Consider the following 20,530-nt stretch of genomic DNA (forward strand, 5'->3'; position numbering starts at 1 on the left):
CTGGCCATTTTTTGCGATACTGCACTGCGTTGCTTTAACTGACAATTGCATGGGTGCGTAACACTGTACCCTAATAAAATTGATATCCTTCTTTTCCCACACATTTTTTGGTGGTATTTGATCATCTCTGCAGCTTTTATTTTTTTGCTTTGTAGACAAAAAACGACCAACAATTTTGAAAAAAAAACACCAATATTTTTTACTCTATTATAAAACACGTCCGATAAAAATATGTAAAAAATCTAATTTCTTCATCAATTTAGGCCAATATGTACTAAAAAATCCCAATAGGCGTGTATTGATTGGTTATAGCATCTACAAACTATGGGATAGATTTATGGACTTTTTTATGTTTTTACCAGTAATGGCAGCAATCAGTGATTTTTAGTAGGACTGCGACACTGCGGTGAACAAATCTGACACCAAGTGACACTTTTTTGGATACCAATGACACCAATACAGTGATCAGTGCTAACAAAAATGCACTGTCACTGTATAAATTACACTGGCAGGGAAGGGGTTAACATCAGGGGCAATCAAAGGGTTAACTGTATTCCCTTTGAGTGTTTTCTAACTGCGGAGGGATGTGTTTAACTGAACTGCTTAGCAGAAACACAAGATATCTGTCTTTCTTACTAGCAGAACAGTGGTCTGCCTAGTTTACATAGGCAGACCGCCGTTTTGCCCCTCTACGAATGATCGCCGAGATTCCAGCAGACATCGTGTCTGCCAGACCCGCTGATTGGCTCCTGCTGTGATCATGTGCGCATGCCCCAGACCCGGAGGAAGGAATCATGTACAGCTCGGTGATTTTGCTCTCAAGGGCCGCCCTGCCGCAGTAAATGAAAAGTTGTTCAGGAGGGGGCAGTAGTGCCTCCTAAAAGCCTGTCAACCGATGCTTTGCTATCCTCTGAAAAAGAGTCAAAGATCACTTTTCAGAGTGTAGTAAACAGTACCACCATTAGGTAAATGTAAGGCCTTATGGGTTGCATTAAAGGTTTAGTTAGTTGTGGTAACCGAAGTGTTCAGTTTAATGTATCATTTTAAGATTTTAAGGAGAGGATGGGCTGCTGTGATAGGACTAGGTCATATTTTGGGGTAGGGGCATTTTTTATAGTGAAATTGTTGGCACAAAGGGTTCTCTACCCAAATATGCTGTGCCAGGCTTCTAAATGTAACATCCTGTCCCTTTCTGTTTTATTTTTTTAACATTTGCAGACTTGCAGAAGAAACAAGCTGTCATTTGACATTCTTATATAAAAAAAAGCAACAATGGAAATGGTGACTTTGCGCATTGACTGGATCTTGTCGGTGGGTCTTTATTTTTCAAAACAGGTTTTCAAAACTGATAAGTAACAGGAAGAAAGTACAAAAATGCCAGTGTTGCTGGGCCAACTTTTGTCGCTAGTATTCTCTGCAGAGCTAAAAGTTTGTTCACCATACTAACTGGAAGGTTACATTTCATTATTATAGAATGGTCTGTCACCAGGCCTACAGCAAACACTCATCAGCGAGACTGGCACTTAGGAACTGTAATTTGGTTCTTGGAAGGAGCTAGCATTTACGGTACTTTGAAGTGAATTTGTTTGCTGGGACTTCTTCTGTAAACTGATCTCCTTCTCACCTTTGGAAGTGAGTTTATCATTTGTTCAAGTGTGATAAGCCAGTAATGGCCCGCTCTGATGGTAACGATATCATGGGGCTACAGAGTTCCTTCTGAGGTGAAATTATTTGTTTCCACCTTGTACTGTTCTCTCCAACAAATTTCAGAGCAGGTTTTACCTGACAGTTGTATTCTTATTTGCTTTGGTTTTCCCGTAGTGTAATTGTTATTGTGCTAAGAATTATTACTGTTCTCATTTTAATTGCTTATATGACAACTTCACTTTTGTACTCAAAAGTACAAATGTGACAATCTCTTATTGACAGTTTATAAGCCCCTCCAAAAAGAAAGAGGACTCCCGGTTAATTTTTTTGCATGCCAACTGATGCACACTACTTTTCTGGCTTACTGGACTGCATATTGTACCAGGCTTAAATGGTGACCACAACTAACTCCCATGTTTTTATGTTTATTATTATATTGGGAATAGGGGTAACAAAGAGCGTGGCTGCAACATTTGGCCAATAAGGCAATATAGAAACGACAACGTACAGTTTGGTAGTATACTTTGAAGATGAAATAGGAATACTGAGTGTTAGGGTAGACATTACAGAACATTTGGATGGACGGCTGTCGGTAATAGTTGGCAGGGGCCTTCCACTATCAATTGTGAAGTGTGTCATGAATCAGTAGAAGGTAGGACGTCAATTGGAGGGTCGCTGATTAATAGTCTGGATTGATACCATGAGATGTATTGAAAACATTATACAATAGACTGTTGGGTAAGAAGAGGCAAAGTGTTAATAAAAGATTCCCAGACATCAAAGGCCTCGTACACACGGGCGAAACACATCGTTTTCCTCGTCAAGTTCCTTGTTAGGCTTGTCGAGGAACTCGACAAGCTTGCTTTGCGTACACACAGTCAAGCCAAAATCTCCTCGTTCTCAAATGCGGTGACATACAACACATACAACGGCAGGGGAAGTTCGATTCCACTGGCTAAACTCTTGGGGCTGCTTTTGCTAATTTCATGTGTTTGTGTGTTAAATAAAAGTTTGGTAAGAGACGATTTGCACTTTTCAGTCTGTTACAGCTTTAAAAATCTCCATTACAAATGCTACTTTTACTCCCGTCTCATATTTTAATCTGAGCAAGCGCGGGTTTCGTAGCATACAGACGTCCGAGTTTCTCGTTGAAAACCAGTCCGACCAGAAACTCGACGAGCAAAATCAGACTCCCGTCGAGAAAATAGAGAACTTGCTCTCTTTTTGGCTCGTCGAGGTTCTCAACAGTTTCCTTGACGAAAATGTACACACGACCGGTTTATTCGGCAAAAAAATATCTCCCAGCAAGGTTCTTGCTGGTTTTTGCCGAGAAACTTGGTCGTATGTACGAGGCCAAAGAGTTTTTGGACCTGTGATTCATTATGCAAGGAGGCCTCCATCCATTCCATACAAAAAAACATAAGATAGCTTGTCTAAAAACAAATAGATAGTGTAGGGTTCTGCATAGATCTATTTATGCAATATGGTTTTTCGTGCTACCAAGGATATGATGGAAAGAAGTTAACTGACTCCCCTTTAGACACATCTAGTGGCTCACAGCACCTTGTAAATCAGTTTTCCTTGCCACAAGCTGAATGAAACAATGGGATAGATTTACTAAAGACAAATACAGTAGCTGATTTGCAAGGGAATCTTCCCTAGAGCTTAGTGAATATAGTGCAATTCCACTTTGCAAAGAATACCCAATCATTTGCAAGAAAAAGAAAAAAGAACAGCATTTTTGCTTGCACAATATTTGGATGATGGAAGTCCACAGAGCTTCGCTAAATTTACAAAACTCTGGAAAAAGATTCCCTTGCAAAGTGCAACTTATTTTATTTATCTTGCACAGTATTTGCGCAATAATTTTTGAAACACTTAAAAAAATAAACATGAATTAAAAAAATGGCAAAACAGTAAAGTTAGCCCAATTTTTTGGTATAATGTGAAAGATGATGTTACGCCCAGTAAATCGATACCGAACATGTCATGCTTTAAAATTGTGCACACTCATGGAATGGCACGAAACTTCGGTACTTAAAAATCTCCATAGGCGACGCTTTAATTTTTTTTACAGGTTACCAGTTTATAGTTATAGAGGAGGTCTAGTGCTAGTATTGTTTCTCACGCTTTAACACATGTGTGGTTTGAACGGCGTTTACATATGTAGGCGGGACTTATGTGTGTGTTCGCTTCTTAACGCGAGCTACCTGGGACAGGGGCGTTTTAATTATTTTTTTATTTCATTTTTTATTTTACTTAATTTTTTTTATTTTTACACTTTTTTTACATTTTAATATTTTTCATCCATTTATTCCTATTACAAGGAATGTAAACATCCCTTGTAATAGGAATCTATTGTGACAGGTCCTCTTTATGGAGAGATGCGGGGTCAATAAGACAAAAAGTTCACTGATCTCATGTTGACAACCGCGATCGCGGCTTTGTATACATCCAGGAACCTGGGTGTGACATCATAACATTGCGCCCATGCCTCCAACGGTCATAGAGATGACTGTGACCATCTGGTCACCGGAAATCTCTATTGTCATCCGGTGCTGGCTGATTCTTTCTCCGGGTCCCCGATGGCACGGGAGAGCACGGAGAAGCACCGGATGGCGTCACCTATAAGAATGATCAAGCGGCGGAACTTCCACTATAATCATTTTTATGGTGCACAGGATCACCAGCTGGAAATAATGATATGTGAATGATGCCTGTAGCTACAGGCATCATTCAGATATCCCCACTGAAAGTCCAGGACGTCATATGACGTCCTTGGGTTGGAAGTGGTTTTAAAGGCTAAGTTCACCTTTCTGAACATGTTACTCTCGTATCTAGGGTGTGTAGGGTGTATTTAGGGCGACACGCTGTCACAATTTGAAAACCATGCTTCCGTGTGGGGCTCCTGCGAATAAATAGACTACAAGTACCGTCAGCTATTGCAGCTGACTTCTTGAAGGTCTTGATGAACTACGAGGGCTCTGGTGAATATTCTCCTAGTTAAAGCGGTTGTATACCCGCTGACACTTTTTTTTTGTTCATTTACCTGTAAGGCAAAAGGCATAATGAGCTAGTATGCACCGCATACTAGCTCATTATGAAATACTTACCTTAGAACGAGACCTCAGTATCCCAGCCAGTCCACGCTGAGGGAGATTAAATGTTCCCTCTGCGTGTCTTCCGGGTATCGCGGCTCCAGCGCTGTGAGTGCACGCGGGAGGCTTCTTTCCGTCAAGGTCCGGCGTCTGCCGGGCTTTCAGCCGAGAATTCCTGATGCGCATGCGCCACTGAGGTCAGCGGCTCATTGCAAGGGGAATATCTTATAAACCATACAGGTTCAGGAGATATTCTTTTTACCTACAGGTAAGCCTTATTATAGCCTTACCTGTAGGTAAAAGTTATAAAAATGACTATACAACCGATTTAACTGATCTTCTTGCTCGCAAGTAACTGCCTGCCCATATTGGAGGTACAGCTATCCTAAGAGTCTGCAGGAGACTGAGATTGCAACCATGACCTGCTGATTGCAGGTGCAGTGCTCTGCAGGCTCCTTAGAAAAAAGAAGCACATACCAAACAAACATATAGGGGCATTTTTTCAAAATTGACTGCACAAGTTTGTTTTAACGTGACATGGTAATAAACTTTATTTAAAGGACATTTTGCTACAGTTGTTAACATTTTTGTTCTATTTTGTTTTTATTTTTCCTACAGTTCGACTCCATGAGAGCATATCAGAAGAAGGGTTCCATTACTTAGTCTTTGACTTGTAAGTATACCATTTAACAGGGTTGCTATTTAAATATATATATATTATATTTTTTGTTTTGTACACAGCTCAAAAGAGAAGCATCAGACCACCAGGCCTAGCTGCCATCATTGAACCTACCTAGCTAATCAACCTGTACACACATACATACACACACCCCTTTGGGTTATTTGAAATTGGCTTAGGTTCATGTGTTGCTAGGAGTATTTTCATAGTTAAACTTGAACCAAAACAACTTCAACCAAAACGTGTAATTTTTTTTTTTTTTAGGATAGAGCATAAGGGGCCTTTCACATGGACGGATAGAATGGTGCTTTTAGCTGCGGAATTTACCGCAGCTAGAAGCACACAATGCTTTCCTATGACATCATTCACACACTACGGTTACCTGCGGTGTTTGTTCCCCACGGTTTTGTGCGGATAGAAAAAATAGAACTGGATGCGTCCAGCTGTGAAATCCCGCAGCTATCGGCACATAAACGCAGGTAACCGCAGTGCACTTTGGTCAGCTGCGTTTGGTATGAATCTTGAGGGGGAACTCCACGCCAAATTTCAAATAAAAAAACAGCATGGGTTCCCCCTACAGGAGCATACCAGGCCCTTGGATCTGCTATGGATTTTAAGGAGACACCCCGTACGCCGAAAAAACAGCGTGGGGTTCCCCCCAAAATCCATACCAGACCCGTATCCGAGCAGCAGCCCGGCCGGTCAGGAAAGGGGTGGGGATGAGCAAGCGGCCCCCTCCTTAACTGTGCCAGGCCGCATGCCCTCAACATGGGGGGGTTGGTGCTTTGGGGCAGGGGGGCGCACTGTGGGCCCCCCACCCCAAAGCACCTGTCCCCATGTTGATGCGGACAGGGCCTCTTCCCGACAACTCTGGCCGTTGGATGTCGTGGGTCTGCGAGAGGGGAGCTTATCGGAATCCGGGAGCCCCCTTCTTTAGCTCTTTTACAGCGGCCCCCTCCCGGGCTTCTCATTCGACGTCTTCGGCAGGGGGGGGGATGTGAAGGTCTTCACCGCCATCTGGTTCTCTTCCGCCGGGGGGGGGGGGCGCTTTCTTCTTTAGCTCTTTTACATCGGCCCCCTCCCGGGCTTCTCATTCGACGTCTTTGGCGGGGGGTGCCCGGGCTTCTGTCGCCTACTGCCTTCTTCTTTTTCTTCTCTTCTTCTTCTATGTTGACACATCGCTTCCTCCCGCTGCAATGCCATGTGCGTGGCTCACACCGATTTATATAGGCCTCTTATGACGTTACAGTCCCATCATGCTCCGGGCGCCCGTTGAAACCAAGGACGTCACGTTGAAACCAATGACGTCCTTGCGACGTCATTTAGAGCACTGCACACTGGGATATTTTACGTACGGCGCATGCGCAGTTCAACTAAAACGAAAAAAACGCGGGGTCAACATAAATTTAAATAAAACACGCCCCCTACATCCCCATTTGAATTACGCGGCCTTACGCCGCAACACATACGTTATGCCGCCATAACTAAGGACGCAAGTTCTTTCTGAATAAAGAACTCGCGCCCAAAGTTAGAGCGGCGTAACGTATCGGAGATACGTTACGCCGGCCGGACAGATACGCTGAGGTATCTGAATCTGGCCCACAATGTTATAGACACTTTCTAATCCACTTATAATTGTTCAGGCATCCTAACTGCTTTTGCTTAGTTTCAGAAATGATATTTCTTACCTTTTTTTACAAGGTTAAAGGGTTTTGTCATGTGACCATCGTGATAGTGGGGGGTGGGTTGCAGGACACTGTGCAGACATACAGTGGGCAAGGTACAGGTTCTGCTTGAGCAGGGGACGTGTACAAGAGGCAGGCTTTGATTGGAAGGGGTGTGTGTATGTGCCAGGGGAAGGCTGCGATTGGTTGAGGTTGTGATGGCTGATCAAACTACCCAATATAGGCATGCTGTGTGTCTCAACGGTGTCCTGTACCTCTGAATGACCAGAGAAAGCATGTAAACTGACCACGTGTGGTCAGCTTACAAAAAAATAGGAATGGTAACTGGCAGGATCAACAAGATACTTCAGATGGAAGAAGTACAAAAAAGGGATTTATAAAATACACATATGTGAACACAGTAGGTGACCGCGATATTGTGTCAATCTCGCTCCTTTTCTCTGCGAGATTGACCACCTACGAGCCCCGTCACAGGAGCCAGTGCAGAGCCGGCTCGCTGCGATTAGGAAAAGCCGACATAGAAGCGACGTGGATCTGACTTGGATTCACGCCAATTCTAGCCGCGGCATTTGGTATGAATCATGAGGGGGAACTCCACGTAAAATTTTAAATAAAAAAACAGCATGGGTTCCCCTCCAGGAGCATACCAGGCCCTTAGGTCTGGTATGGATTGTAAGGAGAACCCCCCTACGCCGAAAAAATGACGTGGGGCTTCCCCCACAATCCATACCAGACCCGTATCCCCACACACAGCATACCAGGCAGCATGCCCTCAACATGGGGGGGGGGTTGGGTGCTCTGGGTCAGGGGGGTGCCCTGCGGCCCCCCCCCCCACCCCAAAGCACCCTGTCCCCATGTTTTTAAGGACAGGGCCTCTTCCCGACAACCCTGTCCGTTGGTTGTCGAGGTCTGCGGGCGGGGGGCTTATCGGAATCTGAGAACCCCCTTTAATAAGAGGGCCCCCCACCCTAGGTGAATGAGTACGGGGTACATCATACCCCTACCCATTCACCTGGAGGAAAAGTGTCAATAAAATAAACACACAACACAGGTTTTTAAAATAATTTATTAGTCAGCTCCGGGGGTCTTCTCCGCTCTCCGGGGGGTCTTCTTCTGACTTCGGGGGTCTTCTTTCGTCTTCTCCGTTCTCCGGTGTCGTCTCAGCACTCCCCGGTTCTTCTCCCGCTCGCTCTCCGGTGCCTTCTTCGGGGCTGGCCGCCGCTATCTTCTTTGAAGCTCTTTTACTCCACTCCTCTTTTACTCCACTCCTTTCCTGACCGGCCGGGCGGCGTGCTTGGATGTGGGTCTGGTATGGATTGTGGAGGAACCCCCCATGCCGTTTTTTCGGTGTAGGGGGGTTCTCCTTACAATCCATACCAGACCTAAGGGCCTGGTATGCTCCTGCAGGGGAACCCATGCGGTTTTTTTATTTAAAATGTGGCGTGATTCATACCAAACGCCGTAGCTAGAATTGGCGGGAATCCAAGTCGGATCCCCGCCGCTTCTATGTCGCGCTCGCTGGAATGTACCTTTCCTATTCCAGCGAGTGCGAGATGTCGGCACCCTGTCGCTGAGAATCAGCGCGATGCTGTCGTGCTGGAAATACATTCTCGCAGACATGTACTGTAGTTCTGTTTGGAAATGAAATTAAGACAAATCTAATACTATGGGGTTAATTTACTAAAGGCAAATCCACTTTGCACTACAAGTGCAATTGCTTTAGATCTGATCGGAAGATCTGAAATAAAGGGAAGCTCTGCTGATTTTATCATCCACTATTTTCCTTGCACCCCCTCGGATCTACAATGACTGCACTTCCAAGGGCACTTGTAGTGCAAAGTAGATGTGCCTTTAGTAAATAACCCCCCCCCCCCCGTGTATTCAGCAATGTGAAATCTAAGCTGACATGAGCTCAGATTTAAAACCCTTCTTTATACCTATATGGATCTTTTTCCCCAGAAATTATTTGAAGTATGATGAGCATATTGTTCTGGTTGGCATAGTAACACATTTTTCTAAGATGTTTTAAAGGTAGTGTGGCATTTTCCTGTCTGTAAATCGTTTTCTCAGCAATTTCCATGCTTTTCCTTGCTACGTTCCGAAGTTGCTAAAAAGGAAAATACATAAAAGAGAGTTGCTTAGAAGAAAACGGTGTTAAATTATGCTTGGAATGTGAGATTGGGACGCTGGTCCTGTTTAATTACTGTCCACCTGCGTCCTTAGAGGTTCTCAGGAATTAGAGCAGTTCTGGATCAACACCTTTACAAAGACAAATGTGCGAATTGTTAGCACAGGGGTGTCAAACTCTTTTTTATTGTGGACCGCATGAGCATTATGATTGTCCTCAAAAGGGCCGGTTGTATCTGTAAGATTAGATGTCCAGCGCATTCCCTCCCCTTACATTAGATGTCAAGAGCCACCCCACCAACAGAAGTTGAGTCCCCCACTCTCCCTTACATCACAGTGCACCCCCCTTTCCTTATGCTGCTGCTGGGAAGAAGATGGATGCATTTCTTGAAAGCAGAAAGTACAGGGTCTGGAAGAGGACTAGAGGAGGGCTTCAGCTCTCCTGCAGCTGCAGAAGAGGTGCGAGGGCCACATGAAATGGCCTGGAGGGCCGGATTCGGCCCACGGGCCTTGTGTTTGACACCTGTGTGTTAGCAGTATGTGAGTCATTTAGATGTTTACAAATAAGAATCAAAGCAGAACTTCACTAAACTGTCTTTGTATCTGAATGATCACATAAAGTAACTCTGCATGTACATGCTGAAACAGCATTGAATGCCATTCCGAGCAAGTCAGAACCAGGAAAAAAGTTTTCATGATTGAATGGGAATTCTTTCTTTGCTTAGAGTAAATTTTTATCAGTCAGGCCTCGTACACACGACCGAGGAACTCGTCGGAAAAGACACATCGTTTTCCTCGACGAGTTCCTTGTTAGGCTTGTCGAGGAACTCGACAAGCTTGCTTTGCGTACACATGGTCAAGACAAAATCTCCTCATTCTCAAACGTGGTGACGTACAACACATACAAGGGCAGGGGAAGTTCGATTCCACTAGCACAACCCTTGGGGCTGCTTTTGCTAATCTCATGTTACTGCGTGTTAAAGCGGGGGTTCACCCTATCGACAGGAAAAAAAAAAAAAAATTTTCTTTTACCTTTAAATCAGGCACTGTAGCGCGAGCTACAGTATGCCTGTCCCGAATTTTTTCCCCCCATACTCACCTTGTAGTCGTCCATCGAAGATACCGGGGAATGGGCGTGCCTCTGGAGACGGAGGATGATTGACGGCCGGCTCTGGCGCGTCACGCTTCTCCGGAAATAGCCGAAATAGGCTTGGTCTTCACGACGCGTGCGCATAGCCTGTGCGCACGCGCCGTGAAGAGCCGAGACCTACTCCGGCTGTCTTCGGGGAGAGTGACGTGCCAGGGCCGGCCGTCAATCATCCTCCCTCTCCATAGGCACGCCCATTCCCCGCGGGAGCCGGAATCTACGATGGACGACTACGAGGTGAGTACGGGGTTAAAAAAATCGGGACAGGCATACTGTAGCTCGCGCTACAATGCCTGTCTCGATGGTAACATCATGGGATTGTGGGTGAACTACCGCTTTAAGTAAAAGTTTGGTAAGAGACAATTTGCACTTTTCAGTCTGTTACAGCTTGACAAATGTGTTATCTCCATTACAAATGCTACTTTTACTCCCGTCTCATACTTTATTCTGAGCATGCAAGGGTTTCTTAGCATACACACCATCGTGTTTCTCGTCGAAAACCAGCCCGACGAGGAACACGACGAGGAAATTGAGACTCCCGTCGAGGAAAAAGAGAACTTTTTTTTTCCTCGTCAAGTTCCTCAATGGTTTCCTCGATGAAAAACGTACACACGGCGGTTTCCTCTGCAAAATAGCTCTCCCACCAAGTTTCTTGATGGATTCTGTCGAGTTTCTCGGTCGTGTGTACGAGGCCTCACCCTTACATAGGAGAGTGTGGGCATATATATGCCCTAACATTTGGAAAGGTATCATGTGCTGCACAGAAAAGGCTCCTACACACAACTATGTTTATGGGGTACAACTCAAGTTTTCTGCTCTCTTTACCCTAAAGTAGCGTACGGGTACTTTCTCAGTCAGTGCTTCAGCTAAATGTTTTGCAGCCGTTGTAGTTAGATTTTGATAAATTTTTCACAGTAAATGTTGCAGATAATCCATTCCTATGTATTATGCTCTCTGTACCCACCACATCTTCTAATTGGCGACAAAATGACAAACCAGGGAGAACACATTTTAGCCATCCTGTATCTCATGCCGCGTACACACGATCATTTTTCGGCATGAAAAAAAATGCAGTTTTTGGCATGTAGAAAAAACAACGTTTTTCCAACTTCATCATTAAAACTACGTTGTCCACACACCATCGTTTTTAAAAAATGCTCTAGCAAAGCGCGGTGACGTACAACACGTACGACGGCACTATAAAGGGGAAGTTCCATGCAGATGACGCCACCCTTGGGGCTGCTTTAGCTGATTCCGTGTTAGTAAAAGACGATTCACGCTTTTCTGTCTGTTACAGCGTGATGAATGTGCTAACTCCATTACGAATGGTAGTTTTACCAGAACGAGCGCTCCCGTCTCATAACTTGCTTCTGAGCATGTGCAGGTTTTTAACGTCATTTTAGCCCACACACGATCATTTTTTACAACCCGAAAAACGACATTGTTTAAAACGTCGTTAAAAAATGCAGCATGCTCGAAAAAAATTGTTGTCGTTTTTCAGAAGCCGAAAAATTATGTGTAGCCCACACACCATCATTTTAAATTACATTTTTTTAAAACAATTTTTTTTCATGCCGAAAAATGATCGTGTGTATGTGGCATTAGAGTCATGCAACAGTCAGGCAAAAAAGTTTTGGGGGACTTTAAATTAGGCACATAGGACCATGTGCCTCCATCCCAGGATATATTAAAAAGAAAAAGGGGCAGAAAGGGGTCCCACCAAACACCCCCCCCCCTTTTCTTTCTTGGGTACACACTAGAAGTTATTTTTGTTCAACCCAGCAGGCTGAACAAAAAAAAAAACTGAGCTCACAGATCACAATACTAAAATAAGCAATGTTAATCACAATCTCCCAAGCTGTGCTTTTGTGTTTTGAAAGGGGACTGTTCGCCCCGCCAGAACACACTGATCAGCGCTGGCAGCCATTGGCTGCTAGCACTGATTGGGTGCTGGTTTTTCAGCATGCCCATTCAACAGAAGCTGGTCTGACAACTGTACACATGGGCTGATATTTGGCCCTTGTGTACTAGGCTTTATTCGCAGAAGTATGTCACGTTCTGTTCTGTCGCTTGGTGAATGCAATAAAAATAACAATATGAGCAGAAACTTGGATCTTCAGCTATTATTATTGTATGTAAGAATATATAATGCACAAAATAAATGTATAGGTTTTTCTTTTTAACCTGGAAATTACAATGTAAAACCACTTGTTCAATTAATGAGAAAAAGTGTTTACTTTGAAAAGGTGATTATGTAAAGCAAGCATCATAATTTTCAATTGCCTCTCTGACATGTTGCAGTAATTGTAAAACATGTCTGAGGTTACTGTGCTAATACCTCTACGCTTGATAAAAGCCATTTACAGCCGTGTGTGAGCGATGCCACCATCTGATAAGAGCCCATCATACTTTTAAGCATTGTTCATCTCATTAATTCATTGCTTATGAACAAGCCGCCCGCAGTGCTTATTTTAATGATAATGCATGACAGTGCCGTATTGCTGCCATTCCACCCCCACACAACTGTTTCTGACTTAATGGTTACTTTTAGTAGCTGTGGGAATTAACCATGTAATAGTATCTTGTGATAGCATCCCACACTGAAATGAGGGGACCTTTAATTATGAATAGATAAACTCCACCAATAGACTCTGACTGCTATGGAATTAGTGTCAGCGATAATTGTTTTGTGCTTTAAATGACGACACTTGCCTCATTTGTGTGCTGCCCAAGTGCTGCTGCTTTGCTTTCATTTGCACATCCATGAATATTTAATGCTTAATCATTTATTAGAATATTATTTCTTCTGCTTTCCCCCCTTTTTCCCCTTACGTTGTCATAGCTCAGATGTGCATTATATTGCTACCAGTAAGGCCTTGTACTCACGGCAGGACATGTCCGATGAAAACGGTCTGCAGACCGTTTCCATCGTACATGTCTGGCCGGGGACTGCCCGGGGACTTCTGTTCGATGGCTATACACACCATCGAACAGAAGTCCGCGCGTAAACAATACGCGGGGCGTGTCCACGGTGTCGCCGCGTCGATGACGCAGTGTCGCCGCGATAATGACGCGGCGACGTGGGCGGCCCGCCTTTAAAATGCTTCCACGCATGCGTCGAAGTCAATCGACGCATGCGAGGGATAGCGGGCGGCAGGACATGTACGGTAGGTCTGTACAGACGACCGTACATGTCCGGGCGGACAGGTTTCCAGCGGACTGTTTTAAAGCAAGTCCAGGAAACAGTTGTCCGCTGGAAACCTGTCCGATCGGCCCGAAAATGGTCCGCTCGGGCCAACACACGGCCAAACATGTCTGCTGAAACTGGTCTGCGGACCAGTTTCAACAGACATGTTTGGTCGTGAGTACGGGGCCTCAGTGTTATCTTGAAATGGCAATGAACTTCTACACTCTTGCCCTGTGCACAGATTACATATACGTATAATAAACGTCTTTATTCATTGCAGAGTATGCTAACCATGCCAAACCCTTGTATTCCTCATCTAGAGTGGGTCACCAAGACTGTAGGCCTCCCTAGTGGTGTGCAGGGTGAATTTGAATCATCTTAGTGTAACTTCTATGTGGTGAATTCTGTATAATCCAATATTTTTTTAAAGCAAATTGGTCACAATTCATCAGGGTTGAATAAACTCATAAATTTGTATAAATACATACATCAAAGTGATTGTAAAGTCTATTTTTTTTTAATAAAGAAAATAACAAACATTTCTAAACTTACCTGCTCTGTGCAGTGGATTTGTAGAGGGCAGTCTGGATCCTCGTCTTCTTGGGTCCCTCTTCGCTACTCCTTGCCCCTCCCTCCTGTCAAGTGCCCCCACAGCAAGCAGCTCCGTGTGGCCATTCAGACACCTGACCCCCTGCTTCTCCTGATTGGCTAACTGACTTTGATTGACAGCCGTGGGAGCCAATAACGCTGCTGCTGTGTCTCAGCCAATCAAAAAGGAGAGTCCTGGACGGCCAAGGGGCTTGTGAACATCGCTGGACAGAGAGGAGGCTCAGGTAAGTATTAGGGGGTTCTGGGGAGGCTGCTACACACAGAAGGCTTTTTATCTTAAAGCATAGAATGCATTAAGATAAAAAAAAAAAAAAAATCACACCTTTTTTTATCCTTTTGGAGCTCAGTGGCTTGTGTCTTCTTATCTGTCTCAATAAAGGGGAGCTACTTATCCACACATGTTAATTTATATGACATGACCTACAAGTGCTGACTGATATTTCACTTTAATCACCCAAAATCTGTGTGTATTATCTGTTTACTATTTTAGACATCTAAGCTCTTATGGAAGGACCACACAGTGTCCATTAGCCACCCAACCATCCTACAAAGCCAATAAATCTTTTGACTCTATCCAACTAGAGACCTAAACTATTTGTTTGATATTTTTCACCTCCATAGTATAGTTATTTTGTTCTGTAGTACTTTTTTTGTAATATCATGTACGTACCATGTCTAGTACGAGGTTTTCCATCTGTTTTATATCCTCTATTCTATGCATCCACAATGATATTGAGTAAGTCGAGGAATTTCTCCATGATAAAGGGATGCAAGTTTGGCGGCATTCAAAACGAAGGATAAACTTCTTATAAATTTTAGTGGGCATGCTTTGATTTTGTCAAAGGAAGAAGACCAGGTCATTCCGTATATGATAATCTATATGATAAACTATCTGGAAAAGTTCTGACCATACTTCAAAAGGGTTTAAGTTTGAAGCAGGACCAAAAAATGTGGAGGATCTTCTTTCAAGCTGCAACAGTCAGCAATTATTTGAGGTATTTAGGTAGCATGTGTGAATGACTGTCAGTCTGTACTAGGGTTGTCCCGATACCACTTTTTTAAGACTTTTTTTTCCCAAGTACTCGCCGATACCGATTACCGATACTTTTTTTATGCCATGTGACAGTGGCACGTGTGTCAGTATTTTTTTTTATTTTTTTTTTTACAGTTTTAATATTTTTTGTTGTTTTTTTTTTTACAGTGCTTTCTTCCTTTTTTTTTTTTTTTTTTGGGGGGGGGGGGGATTGTGTCAGTGTGTTTTTTATTTACATTTTTATTATTTTTACAATTCAGAGAAAGGGACCAAGGACAGATTTCCCAGTCCCTTTCTCTGCAGCCTCAGTTAAAATGAATGGACAGAAGCTCCTCTCCATTCATAAACTGAAGCTTCATAAACACAGATTACGATGTTTGAGTTATGTGAATGAACAGAGTCAGTGATCACTGACTCTGTACATTCAGAAAAGGTAGGAGCCGGATTTAGCGGTGTTCATCAGGTATGTGACCCACCAAACGCCCTGCAATGCACTGCTCGCTGCACAGTGCATTATGCACCATGATTGGGCAAACCTTTGCCCAATCAGGGTGTAGTATAAGCTAGTTGTTAAGGAGCGGGCCAAGGAAGCCAGCCACGGCGTCCGAACAATCGAGTCATCCGCTGTCAATGGACTTCCACACTGACAGCTGAATAAAAAAAAATTGCCACGCCAAATAAAAATATAAAAAACAGTGTTGGGTCCCCCCCAAATCCATGCCAGACCCTTATCCGAGCATGCAGCCTGTCAGGTTAGGAAAGGGATGTGAGCGAGCACCCCCCCCTCCTAAATAATACCAGGCCCAAAGCATTTTGTCCCCATGTTGAAGGGGAGAAGGGCTTCCTCCCAGGTGCTTGTGGGGGGGGGGGTTTATTGGGAGTCTGGAAGCGCCCTTTTAACAAATCCAGATCCCGCCCCCCCATGTGAATGAGTATGGGGTACATAGTACCCCTACCATTCACCAAAAGAGTGTCAAAAAGTAATAAAAACACACACACACACACACAGTGTTTGTGCATGCACCAGTCTGTGATGTCCAAAGGGGGGCAGTTCCACCAGGTGACATCACTAGGTGGCCCTGCCCCTCCCTTTATATGAATTGTCAAACAGTGGAGCCTGCAGCAGGTGGGCAGCCAGGAGCATTTTCTTTTTCGCATGCGGAGTGACTGGCAGGGGGAAGGGAAGGGGGCTTCCAGATTCCGATAAGCACCCTGCCCGCAGACCCCCACAACCACCAATTATGGTTGTGGGAATGAGGCCCTTGTCCCTTATTAACATAGGGGGGACAAGAGCCCTCCCCGCCCCAAAGCACCCACCCCCCCCATGTTGAGGGTATGTGGCCTGATATGGTTCGGGGGGAGGGGCTCTCATTTGACTTTGACTGCACAGCTGGATAAGGGCCTGATATTGATTTAGGAGGGGCATGCCAATTTTTTTTTATTATTTTGGCGTCGGGGTTCCCCTAAAAATCCATACCAAACACTTTTTTTTATTTTTTTTACTAATTTCTTTAGAAATTTAATTTTTGCTACAGCATGTTCTATGCATGCTATAGATGTGCCACTTTTCAGGCAGACTAAGGGGTCCCCCCCGATTACTATATTTAAAGGAAGTTTTCGTTTTTTTTTGTTGCACTTCTGCTACTTTCTTGTGGCGTTTTGAGGAAAGTTGATAGGGCTGCAAGTGTCCAATTTGCACAGTTTGTTCAGCTATTATATATTAGCTCTTGAAGGTTTTGTTTGCAGGCAGTGTGATCAGGCCCTTAGGGATTAATCACTTGTATTTAATTAGTACCAGGCGGCAGCTCTAAATTAAAGCAAAATTATGCCCTGGCCAAAAAAAAAAAAAATTGAGTGGGGCTCCTTATGCTAAAGTTTTATAGGGGTAGAATCGATATCTCTATATATTATTTTTTGCTTTTTCCAAGCGGAACTTCACCCAAAAGGGGAACATTTAGGACATAATTTATTTGGGGGGGGGGGGTTCAGTGGGTACCTGGTTTTGATGCAGCGCCCCCCCCTCCTTCCCCTGTAGCCTTCTAGGACTTGAACATGAACAGTGGGCACCCAGCTGAGAAGCCACAAGCAGTCACAGCCGGCTTCCCATAGTTAGTATGCCAGCGCCATCGGGTGAGGACAGCGCTGAATTCTGGGACAGGTTCTGGGACAGGTAAGTGTACTAATATTAAAAGTCAACAGCTACAGTTTTTGTAGCTGCTGATTTTTTATTTTTGAACAGATGACTAGACAACCGCTTTAAGTGATAATTTATTTGACTGCTGGTAAATTGCCTATGAGCAGGTAGTATTCCGTTTTTGTGCAGCTTAGTATATTATTTAATAGTGCTTTTATGGGGTTCTTCCTGAATGAGCACCCTAATACTGTTAGGATTAATTGGTATGTATGAAACCAGAACTGCTACCCTTTGGGACAGTTCTACCATACTGTATGTATTCTGGAGGTTATTGAATTGGAAAAATAGGTAACATTTTTCAGGGAATAAGATTTAGATGTTTTTACTTTATTAAAGCGGTGGTTCACCCTGTTTAATAACATCCTCTCTATGCAAATGCGCTGCAAATACAAAGACTAAACGATTTTTTTTTTTTTTTTGAGTCCTACTTACCCGTTTCCAGGTCGTATTTACGACCTGTCAATCAAAATCCCCCGCGGGGAATGGGCGTGTAAGTCCATTCTCCCCCGTCCTGTCACTCGAATTGTGGCACTCCTCTGTCGACGCGCTGTACTCTAATCGCGCGACATCTCGGCACAACGGGGCGTGAACTTCTTATGCCGGCCGTTATTATGGCAACCATGCAGTGTTGACGGCGACGCTCGCCGTCAACACTGCACAATGCACGGGAGCGAGCGGTGAATGCTGGGAGGCCAGCATTCGCCCTCTCCCGGAAGAAGACCCTGTCGGCTTCAGTATGCCCACAGGTAAGATGGAAACGTCCATCGCCTCGGGATCAAAAATATAATATAAAGAAAAACAGCGCATAGCACGGCTTAAGGAGTGGGACACCCTGTTAGTGCAGGCTTAAAGGTAAGAGCTGGGGATTAGACCAGAAAAAAAAAAACAATATCCCGCGGAACCACCGCTTTAAAGCCAACTGCCACCATGTAAAACTTCTGGTCTCATGTTGAGAAGAATAGTGGACTGCTTTGGATGGAAGACAGGGTTAGCAGTATGCTAGGGTATTTGGTATTGTCCTATGTTTTTAAGGACTGAGAAAAGGTTGGAGAGAAACTGAATATGAGCCGGTGGAGGCCAGAGTATATTGTTAATAGAGATAGATGCTGTAAGCTTTGCCTGTAATAGGGCTGCCTGGATTTTGGGATATAGGGTTGCCTGGTATTTTTGGGGTATAGGGTTGCTTGGGATTTTTGGACTGCATGAGAAATGTGGAACTCCCAGATCTTCAATGGGTTTCATCTGATTCATGAAGGGTCATACAAAACCAGCACTTCTAGGAGTATTGATCTGCTGTGTCCTCCTCTGTGCTCAGTGGTTCCTCCTACAGACCTCCACATTACTACAGGACACAGTAATAATGCGAAGGCCAGCAGGAAAAAACACTGAGCTCTGCAGAAGATGAAGCAGATCAACATTTCTAAAAGTGTCAGGTTTTTTTAGGACACTTTGGTCAGAGGATTTCTCTTCAGTGGTTCAGCATTCAGATGTGCAGGCAGCAAAGGAAGGTAGTCTTTATTTTATTATTTTACAGTGTAACCATTGTTCAGAAAGTTTGGGTCAATGACAGAGAACCAATATAATTGCCAAAAAATTAGGAGCTGTTTTCAGCCACATGGACTACCTGGCGCTTGGCCCCAGTTTGTTTCTTCACTGGTGGAAAAAGCATTTCCTGTGTGATTTGCATGTTCATGTGAAAAACAAGCTTGATATATTTAGTTTGTGAAATTGTGTCTCGACGGTGATTAAAACAGCTTGCATTCCCCTTACAGCTTCTTCTAAATGTCTATAATTGTTCTTCGAAACTTCCTACTCCCTCTGTGTACCTAATCAGGGTACACCTTGTCACTGACAATGGAAAACATACTTTGGCAGTCTATTGTCTGTCAGCACTTACAGCACCAGCATGTCATTCTCTTGTATTAACTTGGCCAAAATGCTTACAGGCTAAATCTAATGTGCATGCTGAAGAACACAGGCACAATTACATCACTATTAAAATAAATAGCAGAAAAATATGAACTCTCCTTTCGGTCATTTATAGATCATACAAGATACAGTATCAGTTAACCTTTGCTTATTTTGTGATTATGATGTGCCATGAAAGCCATTCCTATTGATATAGGTAGGAAATATACATTTTTAACTATACAAATTGATATTTTGTCATAATGTAAAGCTAGGGGTAATTTGTTTGCAGAAATCTATTTCTAGGGTTATTTATGAAAGGAAAATCCATGTGCAAGCTAAAATGCTGTTTTTTATTTTCCTTGCATGTCCCCCTCGGATCTACAGTGACTGCACTTCCAAGTGCACTTTCAGTGCAATTTTAAGTGCACCGGCTGCACTGTATAGCTTGCACTGCATAGTTTGCACTTGTAGTGCAGAGTGGATTTGCCTTTAGTAAATAACCCACACTGTTACTAAGCTTATAGCCTAGCTGAAGTCACAGAAATAGGTTTGCAGTCCAATAGATATTGTTCAAACAACATTTGTTTGCATTGGGAACTGCATTTGAATTGCACAGGATCTCACTATGTGCTCCTGTGCGATTCACATGCAGGTCTTTGCAGTGCATGCACTACTTTTGGAAATCCACAGAAACGGAATTGCATGATACATTTTCACTATGCGGTCCAGAGCAGACAAACGCACTGCGTTTGGGGTGTCATTATTTTTGTACTTATTTAAGTGTATACCAAAACAGTGCTGCGCAATATACAAACATAATATTACGGTATGTGGCACTGTTTTGGTATATCTACTTGTTTTAAGTGTGGGTGAGAGCACTCATAGGGGTTGATTTACTAAAAACACATAGGCCCGGATTCACAAAGCACTTGCGCCACGTAAGTGCAAATATGCGCCGTCGTATCTGTGGGCCGTACCCACAAACTAAGATACGCCTAAAAACAGGCTTCATCCGACCGACGTAACTTGCCTACGCCGGCGTAGAGTGGGCGCATATTTACGCTGGACGCATTTGGCGCTCTCATTGATTTTCTATTCAAATATGCAAATGAGGGAGATACGCCGATTCACGATCGTACATGCGCCCGAACGCAGGCTACGACTGGTGTGCGTAAGTTGTACGTCCGCGTAAAGTTAAGCCCCATAAAGCAGG

The 20,530-nt window shown here is 43.9% G+C and overlaps 1 protein-coding gene across 10 annotated transcripts in view; it reads left to right on the forward strand.

Moving 5' to 3' along the window:
- CAMK2D (calcium/calmodulin dependent protein kinase II delta) overlaps window positions 1-20,530 on the forward strand; it is a 373,137-nt gene that overhangs the window by 203,602 nt on the left and 149,005 nt on the right. For all 10 annotated transcript variants that reach the window (XM_040328664.1, XM_040328594.1, XM_040328611.1 and 7 more), the window contains exon 4: window positions 5,364-5,418. In XM_040328664.1, coding sequence (XP_040184598.1) covers window positions 5,364-5,418 — 55 coding nt within the window. The remainder of the gene's footprint in view (window positions 1-5,363; window positions 5,419-20,530) is intronic.

The sequence above is a fragment of the Rana temporaria genome, chromosome 1 (assembly GCF_905171775.1).
Source record: "Rana temporaria chromosome 1, aRanTem1.1, whole genome shotgun sequence".
Classification (NCBI taxonomy): domain Eukaryota; kingdom Metazoa; phylum Chordata; class Amphibia; order Anura; family Ranidae; genus Rana; species Rana temporaria.